The sequence below is a fragment of the Phacochoerus africanus genome, chromosome 6 (genome assembly GCF_016906955.1).
Source record: "Phacochoerus africanus isolate WHEZ1 chromosome 6, ROS_Pafr_v1, whole genome shotgun sequence".
NCBI classification, from domain to species: domain Eukaryota; kingdom Metazoa; phylum Chordata; class Mammalia; order Artiodactyla; family Suidae; genus Phacochoerus; species Phacochoerus africanus.
This window is the reverse complement of record NC_062549.1, coordinates 129,740,971-129,757,368: the sequence shown is the minus strand read 5'-3', so window position 1 is coordinate 129,757,368 and position 16,398 is coordinate 129,740,971. Positions and strand designations below refer to the sequence as shown.

The following is a 16,398-nucleotide window of genomic DNA, read 5'->3' as shown; positions in this document are numbered from 1 at the left end:
CTCCCTCTGCCTTGCTCCTCTCTTCTTTGTCCAGTGGCATCAGCTCCACAGCCCCCTCTGCCTCCCTGAAGCCCGTGGGCTCCATCTGCACGCTGCCCCTCTACTATGCTCGAGAGCACCAGAATCTCCCAGAGGGCAGTTTCTACACATGTCTGCAGCCCTGATTTGTACAGCTACTGTAGGGGACACCTCCTGACAGCTCCTCCTGACGGCTGGCTCCTGGGGAGCTTGTGTTCCTGGGCCTAGGGGACTGTAACAATCTGAGCGAGCCCTTGGAAGACTGCCACCCCCAGGGCACTGCCCCGACGGCAGACTGAAACACACCTCCAATCTGTGAAAGAAAAGTCCTTGCTAGTCCAGGAGCTTCAGCCTGAGGGGCAGCTTCTGGCTTGGTATACATCTGGTGGCCTAAAGAAGTGTCCTCTGGGAATTCGGGCTGGGGGATGGAATCTTTGCACCATCCCCCTAACTCCAACTCACCAGTCTCTCCGAGAAAGGAAACTATAGCTTTGTCTGGCAACCCAATTTTTGCAGCTACTACACAAGACACTTCCAACATGGCCTAACTCTGGTGGCTAGTGGGGCTTATGCTTGCAAGTCTCACCAGACTGCAACCAAAGGAAAAAGAGTTCTTAAATACCACCCCCAGGGCACAGCAAGAGGCAGCAGACACAGAAGCTCATAGATGCAGCCTGAGAAGCAGGCTTCTAGGTAAACACACGTGGAGGGCTTCCCACAGAGCTCAGAGGATGCCTGCTTTCTTTGTACCCTTCCTCTGCCAAGCACCAGAGGGTCGATTTACTAAGCACTCTGCTTAGCCAAATGAATTCAACAATATATTAAAAGGATCATGTACCATGATCAGCTGGAATTTATTCCAGGAATGTAAGAATGGCTCAACATCCACAGGTCAATCAATATGATATACCACATGAACAAAATGAAGGATGAAAAATATACAATCACCCAGTAGATGCAGAGAAAGCATTTGACAAAGTACAACACCCATTTATGATTTTTAAAAAAGTCTCAACAAAGTGGGTTAAAAAGAACACACCTCGGAAGTTCCCATCATGCTGCAGTAGAAATGAATCTGACTAGTATCCATGAGGATGCAGGTTCAATCCCTGGCCTTGCTCAGTGGGTCAGGGATCCAGCATTACCGTGAGCTATGGTGTAGGTCGCAGACATGGTTTGGATCCCATGTCCCAATGGCTGTGACATAGTCTGGCCGCTGTAGCTCCGATTCGACCCCTAGCCTGGAAACTTCCCTATGCTGAGGGTGCAGCCCTAAAAAGCAAAACAATAAAAGAGAGAGAGAGAAAGAGAACACACCTCAACATAAGAAAGGACGTGCATAGGCCGCCGCCAATATCTGCTCAGTGATGAAGCAGGGAAGGTGCTCCCCTAAGAGCAGGAACAAGGTAAGAATGCCCACACTTGCCACTTTATTCAACACAGAATTGGAAGGCCTAGCCGAAGAAATCTGGCAGGAAAGAGAAATAAAAGGCATCCAAGTTAGAAAGGAAGAAGGAAGCTGTGGGTATTTGCAGATCACATAATACGATATTCAGAAAGCCGTAAAGACTCTATAAAAAAAAAACTGATAGAACTAATAAATTCAGAAAGTTTCAGGATACAAAAAAGCAGCATATAAAAATCTGTTGTGTTTCTATGCAGTAATAATGGGCTATCAGAAAGAGAAATGAAGAAAGTATCAAAATAACAAAATTCCTAGGAAAAATTAAACCAAGAAGGTAAAAGATCTGTGTATTTACAGCTACAGATATTAGCGGAAAAAAAATGGAAGATACAAATAAATGGAAAGACATATCATGCTCATGAATTAGAAGAGTCAATAGCATTAAAGTGTCCATACTACCCAAAGCAACCCACAGATTCGACACAATCCCTACCAAAATTCCAATGCCACTCTTCACATAAATAAAACAAATAACCCTAAAATGTGCATGCAGCTACAAAAGACCCCGAATAGCCAAAGCTGTCCTAAGAAGAACAAAGGTAGAGGTATTATGCTCCCTAATTTGAAACTGTATTACAGAGGTAAATTTTTTTTTTTTTTTGTCTTTTTGCCATTTCTTGGGCCACTCTTGCGGCATATGGAGGTTTCCAGGCTAGGGTCTAATTGGAGCTGTAGCTGCCGGCCTACACCAGAGCCACAGCAACGTGGGATCCAAGCCGCGTCTTCAACCTACACCACAGCTCACAGCAACGCCGGATCCTTAACCCACTGAGCAAGGGCAGGGATCGAACCCGCAACCTCATGGTTCCTACTCGGATTCGTTAACCACTGCGCCACGACAGGAACTCCCCAGTAAAATAATTTTATAAGTATTATCACAAAAACAGACACACAGATCATTTAGCCAGAACAGAGTGCCCAGAAATAAATCTATACACATATGGGCAATTAATTTATGACAAAGAAAGTGAGATTATATAATGGAGAAAAGATAATCTTTCAATAACAGGTGTTGGGGAAATTGGACAGTAACAAACAAAAGAGTGAAACTGGACCATCGCTTTACACTATACACAAAAGTTTACTCAAAATGGATTAAAGATGAATGTAAGACCTGAAATCATAAAACTCCTATAAGAGAATATAGGTGATAAAGCTCTTTGACAGAGATCTTGGAGATGATTTTTTAAAATCTGACACCAAAAGCAAAATAAACAAGTGGGACTACATCAAACTAAAAATCTCTTGCACAGCAAAGAAAACCATCAATAAAATGAAAAGGTAACTTACTGAATGGGAGAAAATAATTGCAAATAATGTACCTGATAAGGCTTCATATCCAAATAAAGAATTCATACAACTCAATAGCAAAAAGAAATCCACTTTTTTAAATGAGCAGAAGATCTGAACAGACATTTTTCCAAAGGGACATACAGAGGGCCATCAGGTACAGAAAAGATGCTCAGCATCACTTATCAGGAAAATTCAGATCAGAACCACAGCGACGTATCACCTCACACACGTTAGAACAGCTGTTACCAAAAAGACAAGGCATCAGTGAGGATGCGGAGGAAAGAGAACCCTCACGCACTCCTAGTGGGAATGCAAACTGGGGCAGCCACCGTGGAAAACAGTAAAGAGACTGGTCAAAAAAGTTAAAAGAGAGTTACCACGTGACCTAGCAATTCCAACTGTGAGTGTCTATCCAAAGAAAACAAAAACACTAACTCAAAAAGGCATCTGCAGCCTCTACGGTCATCGAGGCATATTTACACCAGCCAAGATACACAAACAGCCTAAGTGTCCGTTATCAGACAAAAGGATATAGAAAATGTGGTACACACACAACAGAAATACCACTCGGCCTCATAAAGAACGACTCTAGCCATTTGTGACCATAGGGACGGAGCTTCAGGGTGTTATGCTCAGTGAAAGACCAACAGTATATGATCTCAAATGTGGAATCTGAACAGAAACAAACAAAAACTCTAACTCACAGATACAGAAAACTGACTGGGGGTTTCCAGAGGGGGAAGACAGCAAGAAGAAATTGGCGACTGGATTCAAAAGAGTTCTGGTCATGGTTAACAAACCCGCCTAGGATCCATGAGGACAGGAGTTCAATCCCTGGCCTCACTCAGTGGGTTAAAGATCCAGCACTGACATGAGCTGTGGTCCAGGTCTCAGACACAGCTCAGATCCTGCATTGTAGGCCGGCAGCTGTAGCTCTGATTCGACCCCTAGCCTGGGAACCTCCATATGCCCCATGTGTGGCCCTAAAAAAACAAAAAACCAAAAAAAAGATGAAAAAAAAAGACAAAAGATAAGCTTTCAGTTATAAAAGTTACCTGGGGGTGTAACATACAGCTTGGTGTAGAGTTTCTAATATGTAGTCAATACTTGAAAGCTGCTAAGAGAGTAAATCTTAAAAGTTCTCATCACAAGAAAAAAATTTTTTATTTGTCAGATGACTGATGTAGTTGACTGGGGTGATCATTTCATAACGTATACAAACAGCAAATCTTTACAGGGTGCATACGAAGTTAATATAGCGATATATGTCAATTATACCTAAGTATTTTTTTTAAAAGGATAAAGACAAGAAACCGTTTAGAGGAAGAAAGCTTCCAGACCTGATCGATCAGATGTGGGAAATAAGAGGAAATAAATGGAGATCAGATTACCAGCTTGGGTGGCGTGGTGCATATAACTCAACTTAAAGTTACAGGAAACCCAAGAAAGGTTAACTTTCAGAAAAAAATAAACTGCAAGAGGCTCAGCACTGGAAATACTGAATCTGCAGCTGGAAATTTAGGTTGGAGAGGAAGGTTCCCAACAGAACTGTACCCATCTTGATTTGATTGTGTTATTCATTTAACAGATTATTTGAGAATCCACTATGTTGCCAGGAATGTAGACCATAAAAATATAAATATGAACAAGGGGAGTTCCCGCTGTGGCTCAGAGGTAATGAACCCAACCAGTATCCATAAGGACGCGGATCCCTGGCCTCAGTGGATTAAGGATTCGGCGTTGTTGTGAGATGTGGTGTAGGTCGCAGACTTGGCTCAGATCCCATGTTGCTGTGGCTGTGGTGTAGACCCGCAGCTGTAGCTCCAATTCGACCCCTAGCCTGGGAACTTCCATGTGCCGAAGATGCAGCCCTATAAGAACATAAAAATGAACAAGAAATGGTTGCTGTTCAGAAGAGAGATGTAATCTACCTCTAGGCAGAGGGCAGACTGGTGGACCACGTTCTCAGAGAATGACATACATATTCTCCACCCTGGCCCCACACTAGGGTCAGGAAAGTTTCTGTACATCCCCAGACCACACTCTGGGCTTGGGTCCAGGCATCGGTGGCTGCTTAAACTCTCCAGGCGAAGCTGCTATGCAGCCAAGATCGAGAGCAGTTGCACGACTCAGAGGGGAACACCTGGGACAAATTCTTTGCCCCACCTGGCAGTAACTGGGGAAGTAGTGGGGAGAAGGATGAGAGGTGTAAGTAAGGGAACCTTACTGACAGAGCTCCTACCAAATAACTTAATGATGTACAGTTTCTCCAGAGAGAAAAAGTATCAAAGGCTAACAGTAAGAGTGCATGGGAATAAGGCAGGCACTTTAAATGAGTGGCAAAGTTTTGCAGCGGGCTCTGCAGAGAGTGTGAAAGAGTTTATTAGGGAGCAGGAGGAACATCTGAGGCAAGTATAAAGGTCCGGTGGCAGTGAGTACTCATGCACGGGGGTAGTAGCATCCAAGGACTGCGTCACCTTCCCTGACAGTGCTGGCAGCTTGAGAACACACACAAGGAAAAGACTGATTCGGGAGTACAGACCGAGGGCCCGAAGGATGCAGGGAACTCAGAGGGCTGGTGAGAGTTAAAAACAGGGCAGATAAGAATAAGGCGTGGGTTCACAGGCCTTGACGATGAGAACACACTTAATGAGCAAAGGAGTCAGATCAAAGGAGAAGGACTTTGGTCAAAATGAGGTTTATCAAATTTAAGCCTTCAAGACAGCAGAGTACAGGGTGAGTATGGCAAGAGATACCTAACCAGTCTTCATACCTGCCTCTGTCCCTCTCAACCCATGATCCACACTGCCCGTTTCTGAGGTGAAAGTCTGGTCCTCTCTCCCCACCCTCAGGCTTCAACCTGCCAGCTGAACTCAGTTAAGAGCCAGCTCCAGAGCCTTCATTACCATCTCCCCATCCCGACACATTTCTACCCACTTCCTCCACACTTTCTCACCCTTGCCCAATCCTACACAAACTCTGGCAGCTGTCACACTGCTTCACTTTGCAAGTTTGTTTTCCCATTAGATGCTGAGTTCCTTGAGAGCTAGAACCAAGAATTAATCACCTTTTAACCATATGTCAACAATATTCTTGATCAGTTCAACAAGTAGAAGTATCAGCTCTGGTATTTGTTTGCTTATGCTTGTAGCAGAACTTTTAATGAGGATTTATTTGGGGAAAACTCTTTAGGCAACTTGCCCATTACTGTGAAGCCTTATTTAGTTAAAACTAGATGAATAACATAATGTACAAAGATATGTAACCCATCACAATGTATCATGTGACCACATGCTAAAGCAAATAATCAAAGCAAGTACTAATTTCAACTCTTCCAAGTCGTGGAATTCCATATTCTTCCTTTAGGATACTTCACTTACTGTCTGAGATGTGTGTCTACCTGATAAACGCCAGGTAGAACAGCAGTGTCAATCCATACTTTCTAAAAGTTGATGAAAAATTCTATTTATTAGATAAAAACAAATACAAGCCAAATTTCTAATATTTCTTTCCGGATTCATACGGAACATCTTACAAGTATACAAACCTCCCCTTTCAATCTCATTGGTCTAAACATGAGGTAATGACATTTTGCCAGGCAGTACAAAAAATAAAATAAAATACATATCATACTACCTAAAATATCTCTTTTATAAAAGTTGTGTTTATTTTTTTATGCTAAAAACTTTAGGGACCATTTCATATGTTTGTCACTTTCTATGACCTTAGAACACTGCTTTCATAATACCTTGTACTATTGCAATAAGAAGTTAGCATATGCGACAGAAAAAGACAGCTTCGGAAGGTGATCTGGATCCCTTACCGCAAGACCAAGCCTCCAAATTAAAATCAGGTTACTAGGTGTAGGCTGGAGTTGAACCTTTCAGAGCACTCTGGACGCCCCCTCGGTATATTATCAGGTGTATAATTACATGTTCAATTTCTGTCCTACCGCATTAGTTGCAAGCTCCCAAGGGCGGGCTGTCTGGTTGCCTGATATGTTTCTAGTCATATCAATGCTGTGTATGCGGCATATAGGAGACATTCAAAAAATAGCTACTAAACGAATGAATGAAAGAAGTGTAACTGAAGTCACGATTAAGAAATTAAAGAGAACAACAAAAAATAAGTGCTAAACTCCCCGTTCAGGAACCCCTACCGTGAAGCCATCAGAGGTGCCAGCCAAATAGGCTGCGAAGTCCAGGAGGCAGCGGGAAAACCAGGACAGGACAAGGCCTTGGAGGGGCGTGTTGCTGGAAAGGGGCTGGAGAGAGTCACTGCGGAAGTTGCCGAAAAGGCTGTTTGATTTACCAGGAAATAACTGGCAACCTCGGGAATGCTGTTTAGGCACAGTTGTAGAAGTGGAAGTCAAGGGCACAGCATTCGGCAGGAAATTCCAAGACGGTAAGAACAGTGAGGAAACAGAGACCATACACTGGTCTCCGGAACGTGTCAGTGCAACTGGAGAAACTAGGGCTGAACAGGAATAAGATATTTCTTCTTCAAGTCAGCAGATCTACAAGTTTGAGGAAGAGGATCCAGAGTTTTTTCCTCTAATGGTGAATGCAGTGTCATGATCTTTTTGCAAAAATGGACATGGATTATGATATACTTGTGAATATACTTATTGTGAAGACAAACATCTGGAAAGAGAGAAAGTGTTTTCTGCATAAAAATACAAAATGAACAATAAATGAAAGCCAAGAATCCTGATTATATATTTCCTTCTCCATATTTCTGGAAAAATAAGTTAAGATACACATGGAGTAAGATTCATTCTTTTGTAGTTGCCTTGGGGGGAAAAAGGCTGTTTCTGTCACCACCACAAAGAACATAAATACTTGTATGTTATTTGCTGTTCCTTATAATATGCTTAGGCTCTAATCTTTGTGCCTTTAACAGCCACCGCTGCTATGGCTGCTGTTTCAGTAAAACTCAGAAGCATGAATGTGAGCTCATGTCACCACCCACCGGGCCTGCTGTCACTTTCCCAGCCCTAAAGTAATAAAAGGGCAACACAACAAATGCATGGAGCCTTTTCTTATTCGTGAAATCCTAGTCTCCCTCCCTCCGTGCTTGTACCCATGTGAACTTCAATCAAGCATAAGCTGTGTCCTGAGGCTGCTTAACAAGATACTTGGAATTACGGGCTTTTGCGAAAATTCCACGTCAAGGGCTCCTTAGTTATGAAAATTCCCATGTATTCCCATTCGTTATTAACGTTGACATCGTATCCCCATTAGTTATCAAGCCCGCCTCGCCCAGCGGCTAAGGGTCCCTCGGTCTCGCTCACCACCGTGCACGGCCACGTCCAGCCTGGCTCTCCGGGTCCCGGGAGCCACGTTCTGCACCAGCAGGCGCCCAGGGTCGGACCTGCAGCCCAGCAGGTGCGCGCTGCCGCGGGCGGGGCTGGGGTCCCTGGAGGTCAAGAGCCGCCCCGAGAGCGTCCTGAGGGCGGTGACAGTCCTGGTCGGTAGGTGTCCCCAGCACGGGTTGCAGTCCTGGTGCCCAGCAGATGCTCAGCAATGCTGAATGAATGAACAGCGGGCTCCGCGGGGACCTGACTTCAAGTCTGTTCTGCAAACGTCCACGGGCGCCATCCGGGCGGCAGGCACCAGCGGGGCGCGGGACCTACAAGACGACAGGGAGCTGCTGGTTCTCATTTCACAGGTGCTGTAATTCTACGCTACAACGTCCCCATTTTCTCCTAAAACAAAACGGCGGATTGGGGTTCTCTCGGTTCTGGAGGCTCAGACCAAACTGCAAACGTGCAGCGGCGCAGCGGCCCCGCGGCGCGCTTCTCGCCGCGAACGCCACCCTCCCTGAGGGGAACGGGCCCAGCTCCCGGCGCGCCCCGCGGCTCGGCGGCCGCGGCCCTGAAGGGGACGCTGTTCCCGCGATAACCTCGGCGGCCGCAGACCTGAAGGGGTCGCTGTTCCCGCGATAACCCCCGTAAAGGCCCCGCCCCGCGGCCCCGCGACCGCGGCCCTGAAGGGGTCGCTGTTCCCGCGATAACCCCCGTAAAGGCCCCGCCCCGCGGCCCGCGCTCGCTTCCTCCGTTGGGGACCCGGCCCCTCGCGGCGCGGACGCCGGCCGGTCTTCTGGACGCCCACCGCGGCCCCGCCGGCGTTCGCGGCAGCTCCCCCTGAAGGAACAGGCCCTGCGTCCCGGCCGCCGCCGCTCGGGCGCGCGGCCGGCTCCGAGGCGCCGGTTCTCGCCGCCGCCCCGCCCTCCCCCCACGGAAACGACAGCTGCGGCGGGGCCGGCGCCGCCTCCCTCCGACCACGTCCGCCCCCGCCGCGCGCACCCCGCGCCCCAGCCCGGCCGCCGCGCCGCCGCCTCACGGTAGGTCCGCCGGCCGCCGCGCCCGGCTGCCCCCAGGATGAACATCATGGACTTCAACGTGAAGAAGCTGGCGGCCGACGCGGGCACCTTCCTCAGCCGCGCAGTGCAGGTACCGCGCGGGGGGAGAGGGCGGCGGCGCCCGGGGGGGCGGGGAGGGGTCGCCCGAGGCGGCCGCGCCCGTGGTGCCGGCTTCCGACCGCCCCGCGGGCCTGCTGCGGCCGCGGCCCCTGAGGGGCGCGGCCTGGTACCCTCTGCGCCCGGCGGCCGTTTTCCTGCCCTCCTGCCCAACCGTCGCTCGGGGAGGCGCCGCGGAGCGGGGACGGGCCGGAGCTTCCCTTCCTCGGGAGGAGCGGGGACGGGGCCGGAGCTTCCCTTCCTCGGGAGGAGCGGGGCCGGGGCCGGAGCTTCCCTTCTCGGGAGGAGCGGGGACGGGGCCGGAGCTTCCCTTCCTCGGGAGGAGCGGGGCCGGGGCCGGAGCTTCCCTTCCTCGGGAGGAGCGGGGCCGGGGCCGGAGCTTCCCTTCCTCGGGAGGAGCGGGGACGGGGCCGGAGCACACCTCGACCTCGGCCTCGGGCTGCGGCACCTCCCCTCCTTCCTTTCCGACCCCGAGGCCGGGGCCTGGGTGCGCTCCCTCCCGGGCGGGCGGAGCCCTTGCGCGTCCGCGAGGGGCCGGGAGACGGCCGTCCTTGCAGCACCCCCCGCCCTGTCCTTCGGGCTCGCTCCTCGCCGAGTCCGAGAAGGAAGTTTGCTTTTCCTAACCCTCTGTCGGGACAGCTGCCAGCACAGCGCCCCGCAGTCCTGCGCTCGGCTGCCCGCGGGAGCAGCGGGGACACCACTCCGCGTCCGGACTCAGCCAAGGCCGCGGGGTGGGGTCCCACTCGTTTTCAAAGTGGGGAGCACAGGCAGTGGGGCAGCGAGAGAGAAGGGCGGGTTCTTGTCGCGCTGCAGTCACAGGGACAATTTTCGAAAACACTTCAGGGGGAAAGTTGAGGACCTCGCGTATTCAGAAATTAAGGAAGTGTCAGTACTGGGACCTCGGGACAGTTTTCTGCAGTCGTCACCCACACTGTGCCCCCGCGGGGAAATCTGTGAGCAGGTGTGAATTTCACGGTACGGGGTGTAAACAATCTGGCGTTTTAAGTTAATGACACCGTCACAGTAGCAACAGCATTCTCTTTTGTAAACAGAAAACAAAAATAGTTTTCTAATGTAACATACCCAGTTGGTGCTGAAATGTAAGTTATTGTGAAACTTTACGGCTTTCCTAGTTTCCTTTAGCCCACTTTTTTTGGCGTAGTTGACGCTGCACGATGCTTGACTTGTAGAAGAATGGAAGAACTAGAGCAAGGCACTAGCTGTTTATTTTAGTGCTAATTCTCAGTGATTCTAGCTGCTGAATGCAGATTTGACACTAGGTAATGCCACTTTGAAATAAAGCTGGATGTTTTCGGGTACAAAATCCCCACTGCGATTGAAGTGGTTGATCAACTTGATGTAAAAAATCTGGCACAGCTCTCAAGATGTGCTTCCCACGTTAATTTCAGTTATTCACTGTTTCAAATTCTCTAGGAAAAAGTTTGAAAATTCTATCCTCTGTTAGTTATCAAATAATTTTCAGTCTTAAATACCTCACTGTCTGCTCCACATCCGCATGTTACTGCTGTTTTGGCCAGTAGTGATACAGCAATAAATAAAATCGCCAAAATTTCTGCCCTCCTGGAGTTTACAGTCGAGTGGGAAAAGACAAACAAGTACATTAGAGAAAAAAGCCAAAAAAGATTAGTTTAGGACAGGGGTGGTGGTTGCTGCTGTTACATGAACATATTGGAAAGGGCAGTTTTTTCTGTTAGGATCAAATTCAAAAAGACCTCAACGAAGTGACAGTTCTCCCCTTTTTTTTGTTTTTTGTTTGTTTGTTTGTTTCCTTTGAGGAAAAGCATTTCAGGCAGAGGTAACAAATGCAGGATCTGAGGTTGCAGGGGTGCTAGAGAGACCAGTTAGGGAGTTGTGGCCCTAGGTCAGGCAAAAGGTGATGTGACTTAAATAAGAGGAGGTTCAGAATCTGTCCAGTGTTGAGTGTCATATTGGCTCTGGGTTATGAGAGAAAGATGAGTCAAGGATGACTCTGAGGTTGTGGCTTGAGCCATTTACTAAGAAGGGAAAAATTTCAGGAGGATCAGGCTCCTTTAATGTGTCTTTTTGTATTACGTCTGTAATATACATTGCGAAATATTTATGTACAAACTATGTCATGTCTGAGAATTGCTTTAAAATATTTCAGAAGAAAAAATGTGGATAATTGAAACAGTATTGGCAAAAGGTTGATACTTGTTGACGCTTGGTTATGGGTTCATGAGGTTTTATTATACTACTATACTTTTATGTGCAACATTTTCCATAGTTTTTGAAATAAACTATGTAAGGAGAAAGAGGTGGTTCCAAAATGGAACGTGAAATCTGGAATGCTGTAGTAATTTTCAACAAAATACTGCATTCCCATTTCATTATTTAGTCAGTAACAGAGTTCCTACTCTAAATTGAGTTGACCTAAGTGTTGTGCCAAAAAGTGCCAAGTTTCATGCTAAGAATAGTGTAAGAGCTATGCCAGTTCCTCATTACAAGCAATAAGATCAGCAGGAATGGAATTCAGCTTTAATATTTCTGAATAATAATTTCTATTCAAATAAAATTACACCTTAAGGAATAAGCCATTCTTTGGTTAGGCAATTGCCATATATTTTTTTCATTTCAGTTAAAAATTAAACATGTCCCCTGTTTTAAAAAAGTAAAATAGAACTATTCAAGCATATGAATGGGTCCCATCACTCCACTCCAGCTCTTCTAAAATTTGTCTCTATAACTCAGGACTTTTTTAAGAATGTTAAGGTGAAGTGTGTAAATGAATAGTAATATTCATTCTCTAACAATCCGTTTGGCTGTTTTTGTTGTTCTTACCTCCCTCAGTAGAATACTGGGATCGAGTATTTGCCTTGGTAAATTGATCATTTTATTAGTCTTAAAAAACATTTATTCTTAGAAGCCTGTCCTTTTGGTCCGAATTCCTGCATATTAAATACTCCCTTCCAGCCTTGTCTTTTCTCATGTATAAATATTGAATTCCTGTCTTTTTTTTTTTTTGGTCTTTTTGTCTTTTCTAGGGCCACTCCCGAGGCATATGGAGGTTCCCAGGCCAGGGGTCCAGGTTGAAGCGGTAGCTGACAGCCTGCATCACAGCCACAGCAACACCGATGCCAGCCGCATCTGAGACCTACACCCCAGCTCATGGCAAAGCAGGCTCCTTAACCCACTGAGAGAGGCCAGGGATCGAACCCACAACCTCATGGTTCCTAGTCGGATTTGTTAACCACTGAGCCAGGATGGGAACTCTGACTTCCTATCAAATTTTTTTTTCCTGAATATCTTGTACTTTTCTAACTCTAGAGTTCTGAGTTCTGTTCATGTAGTTAAACTTGCCTTGAAAGCCCATCCCCACCCCCTCCACCCCCAAAGTCTTTCCCTCCCTCAGGGGTACAGCCTCAAGTCCATCTCAGGCCACAGGAGCTTCATGTGAATTCCCCTGTCATTTTTCAATTTTGTATGATCATGTATTTTTCTTCTAATAAAATTATGTAAGGTCTCTCAGAGCTCTAAAATTCTATTGCTCTATGACTTTTGCATCGTTAATAAGATTGTTTGTCCTAATTAATCAGCTCTGTTTCTTACTCCCTCTCACAACATCCAACATTTTTTTAAATCATTTTAGCCAAACAAATAGTATCTATATGCAGAGTTTACACTGAATCACGTAGCACATTAAATAATTGTTAATTTTTATTAATATTTTTCTAACATATCTGCTGACCATGAAGTTGATTAATGCTAGTCTAAAATATTAAACTCATTAATTCAACCTGAGTTTGTTGAGTGCTGCCTCCTAGCTATCGAAGGATACAAAGATGAATGAGACCCACAATCTAGTGTCAGTTTTTCATAATTAAATATTCTTAGTAGTAAATATCCATATTGTGGATTACTGTTCTGTTCATCTGATAAATCTTTCAAGTGGGGGCATTTTTAGTTCAGAAGTGATAACACCAGCTATTTTCTGGGGGGAAAAGTCTTTAAACTTTAGCTGCAGGTTTGCCCCGAGCCCGCCTTTAATTTAGTAAGGACAGTGATGGTGTCAGTGGAGAGGTAGAGATGAGTAGGTGCCACCCTCCCTGGCTCCTGTCACATCCTGTGCGGTGGACTCCAGCTGGTTAAACACTTTCTCCCCGGCCCTCCTGAAATTCCACTTCTTTTATAAAATTTACATTGTGTTAACTTCACCATGTTTCTGGAAATTATATCATATTCAAAGTCCATAAAGCCATACATTTTTCTTATTCTGTAAAAACTGCATGTGTAGCATTACCCAAAACTGTGTTCACATCCTTTGGTGCTGTTGACGTTAATTTAGTAAACTGCTAGATAGATGATTTGTTACCCTGATGTTAATCATGGGTGAGCTTAGAACAGTAGTTCTCAGTCTTAGCTACACTTACAATTTACCTGAGAAATCTTACAGGCTGTAAGATTAACTGTAAGTCCAGTTAAGTTAGAATCCTTGGGATTAGATTTGGCATCGGTGTTTTGAAAGCTCCCCCAAGTAATTCCAGACAGCCGCCAAAATTGGGACCCACTTGAGAAGAATCTCCTTTACAGTTTACTAAAATATTCAGAATTTGTGTTACACATTTTCCAGCAAGAAGTTTAGATTACCTTGAAAAGATTACTTTACCCAAAGAATTGGTGGTTAGTTTCTATAAAAGTGATGTCTCTTTGATGACACAGCTTTTTTACTTACCGTCCTTGTCCTTTTCCTCTCTGGTAAAGCGGGGTGTTGAATTCAGGCTCCTTATTTTTTACTATAGGCTGCATGCCCATCCTGTAGTTAAGGAAGGGTTACAGTGCCTGTGATAATGTGACGGACTCAACCACAGTCCTTTTCTTAAAGCAGTGTTTAGAAAAAACAGAGAGAGGGGATTAAACTTTCTGTTCTTGGGTCAGCTTGCTGTGTTACTACTGAAATATTATGAAATAATAGTATATCAAATTACACTTTAGAGAACATTGGGTTTGGATTTCTATGATTTATTTTCATTCTGATTTTCACTGCAACTTATTTTCATAGACTTTTTAATTACTAAGTGGCACTGCTATACATTAAAATACATGGTTAAAATCAACTGTAGTCTGTAATAAACAGCTCTTACACCAATTGACTACAAAGTCAGTAATGATTTTGGACTCAAATATGTTAAAAACTTATTTTTAGGGCAAATTTTTAAATTAAATTTTTAAATTTTTCCTACTGGAAAGGGATCCTTTTTTAAAGAGAATCCCTTTGTCCCTCTGAAAAGATATCATTGTCATAATTGTGTGTGTTTCAACAGTATTATTAAGATCATACATACACACTCCTTGAGGGCAAGATCCAGGCCATACTCTACTTATATAGATAACATGCAGTAGAAGGAAAAATGTGTGTTCTCCATAAATACCTTTGATGAATATTTCTCCTTAATTTGGTTGATGTAACTCATCATTTTCTGTAGGTGATATATTCTTAAAAATATTTTAGAAGAAAATTATACATTCAGTAGTGTACTATTTTGTTAGCTTAATATGTTAAACCTTGTGATTAACAGTGGAAAAAAATCCTTAAGTCCTCACTATGACACAGTCATGGGAAATGTCTTTTTACAGTTATACACTGAAGTAGTAAAATTTAAATTTATTATATCAAGGTAAATATATGATAACATTAGCAATGTTCTTATGGCCTCAGCTGCATCACTGAAATTATGATTCTTGTCTATGTAACAAGATTTTTTTCATTATTTGATATAAAATGCACAGTAACTGTTTTTCACTTTCAGAAAATGCAAGCAAACATCAGAATTTATTACGGGTACTTAAATACATTGCTCATGTGGGCTTTCCTACCAAACTCCTGTTTTCTAAATAGGCTTTCTATAATCAGACTCACACATACTTAAGGGTTCCTTATTTTTTGTTTTGTTTTGTTTTTACAGTTCTGAACTAAAATAGTAAAAAACTTATTCATTATGTATATTTGTGGAATCTTACTTTGTAAGTTGTTTTACATATTTTATGTTTCTTGCTCGGATTCATACAAATTAATGCCTTTGTTCTGTTACACTTTCACACTCTTTTCTCACTTAAGAAAAAGTTGTATTTAATGAGAGATACCCATAAGTTAGTGTCATGAGAATCACAGAGAAAATATTAAATAATTAAGCAAACAGGCCTTTTAACGTGAAGATAGAAATATTTTATTTTCCAAATAATTTAACTTTCTAATTGTTGGTTCTCTGAAATATTATTGGGAGAAAACTTGCCCTGACCTAACAGGTAACGGATAAACTCAGTGACTATTTCTTTAATTATTATGTATCTGTAAACGTTTGTTAGTAATTTTTAGCCTATACATTTAATTTCCAGTGTGTTTCTAGAATATCTGTTAGATTAAGCTTAACGTGACTTTACGTACTGAAAAAAATAGGCCTGTAGGTTTGTTTATAGTATGTAGTTCCCATTTCGCTCCCCTGTAATAGAGACCACGTCTTCTAGTTGTTAGTGTGCCTTGTACAAAGACTGACCTAGTGAATACTGATTTTTAAATTACGACTCTGTTGATTATTTTATTAATCTGTTCTTATTTATTAAATATAAATTAAGGATATCTACCGAAAATGTTTACTTTGCGTGAAGCTGGCACTCATGATGCTCCAGCATTACAGCTGGAATTTAGATCAGATGACTCTGCTTTCTTCCTATAGATCTTTACATAGCTCATTTCTTATTCAGTCTCAGGTCAGTTACTACCTGACCAGAGGAACTGTTTCTCCAACCATCCACATCTGACTCTTCAAACTCCCGCTCCCCTTCCAGTCCCAGGTTGCATACCCCTGCCCCTTTGAAGCCTTCTCTGATTCACCTGCTCCCCACGCTCCCTGCAGAGTGAACTCTTCCTTCCTCTACGCTTGAATTCATTAACTTCACTTAGTTAACCTGTCAGTCACAGGATCAAGATACTTTAGGAACACTCTGGTTGGTCCTCCACCACCTTTTTATCTTTGTATCCTTATGGTCAAATGATTTATGTGCTAGTTAGTTAGCTTCTTTAGGAACAGAAACCTTGTCTGTTTTTTGACGACTGAAACCTATGTGGTTAGAATCATACCTAGCGCATATGTAGGTGCTTAATAAAT

At 44.3% G+C, this 16,398-nt stretch overlaps 2 protein-coding genes across 3 annotated transcripts in view; one reads left to right on the top strand and one right to left on the bottom strand.

The window, feature by feature from the left end:
* Positions 1 to 8,722, bottom strand: part of ODF2L (outer dense fiber of sperm tails 2 like) — a 362,976-nt gene extending 354,254 nt beyond the window's left edge. The window contains exon 1 of the mRNA XM_047785402.1: positions 8,070 to 8,722. The gene's annotated coding sequence lies outside the window, so the exon portion shown is untranslated. The remainder of the gene's footprint in view (positions 1 to 8,069) is intronic.
* Positions 8,723 to 8,848: 126 nt separating this feature from the next.
* SH3GLB1 (SH3 domain containing GRB2 like, endophilin B1) overlaps positions 8,849 to 16,398 on the top strand; it is a 33,278-nt gene continuing 25,728 nt past the window's right edge. Inside the window, exon 1 of one of the 2 annotated variants that reach the window (XM_047785404.1) lies at positions 8,849 to 9,230. In XM_047785404.1, coding sequence (XP_047641360.1) covers positions 9,159 to 9,230 — 72 coding nt within the window. In that variant the 5' untranslated portion in view covers positions 8,849 to 9,158. The remainder of the gene's footprint in view (positions 9,231 to 16,398) is intronic. The other variant, XM_047785403.1, reaches the window with a different exon arrangement.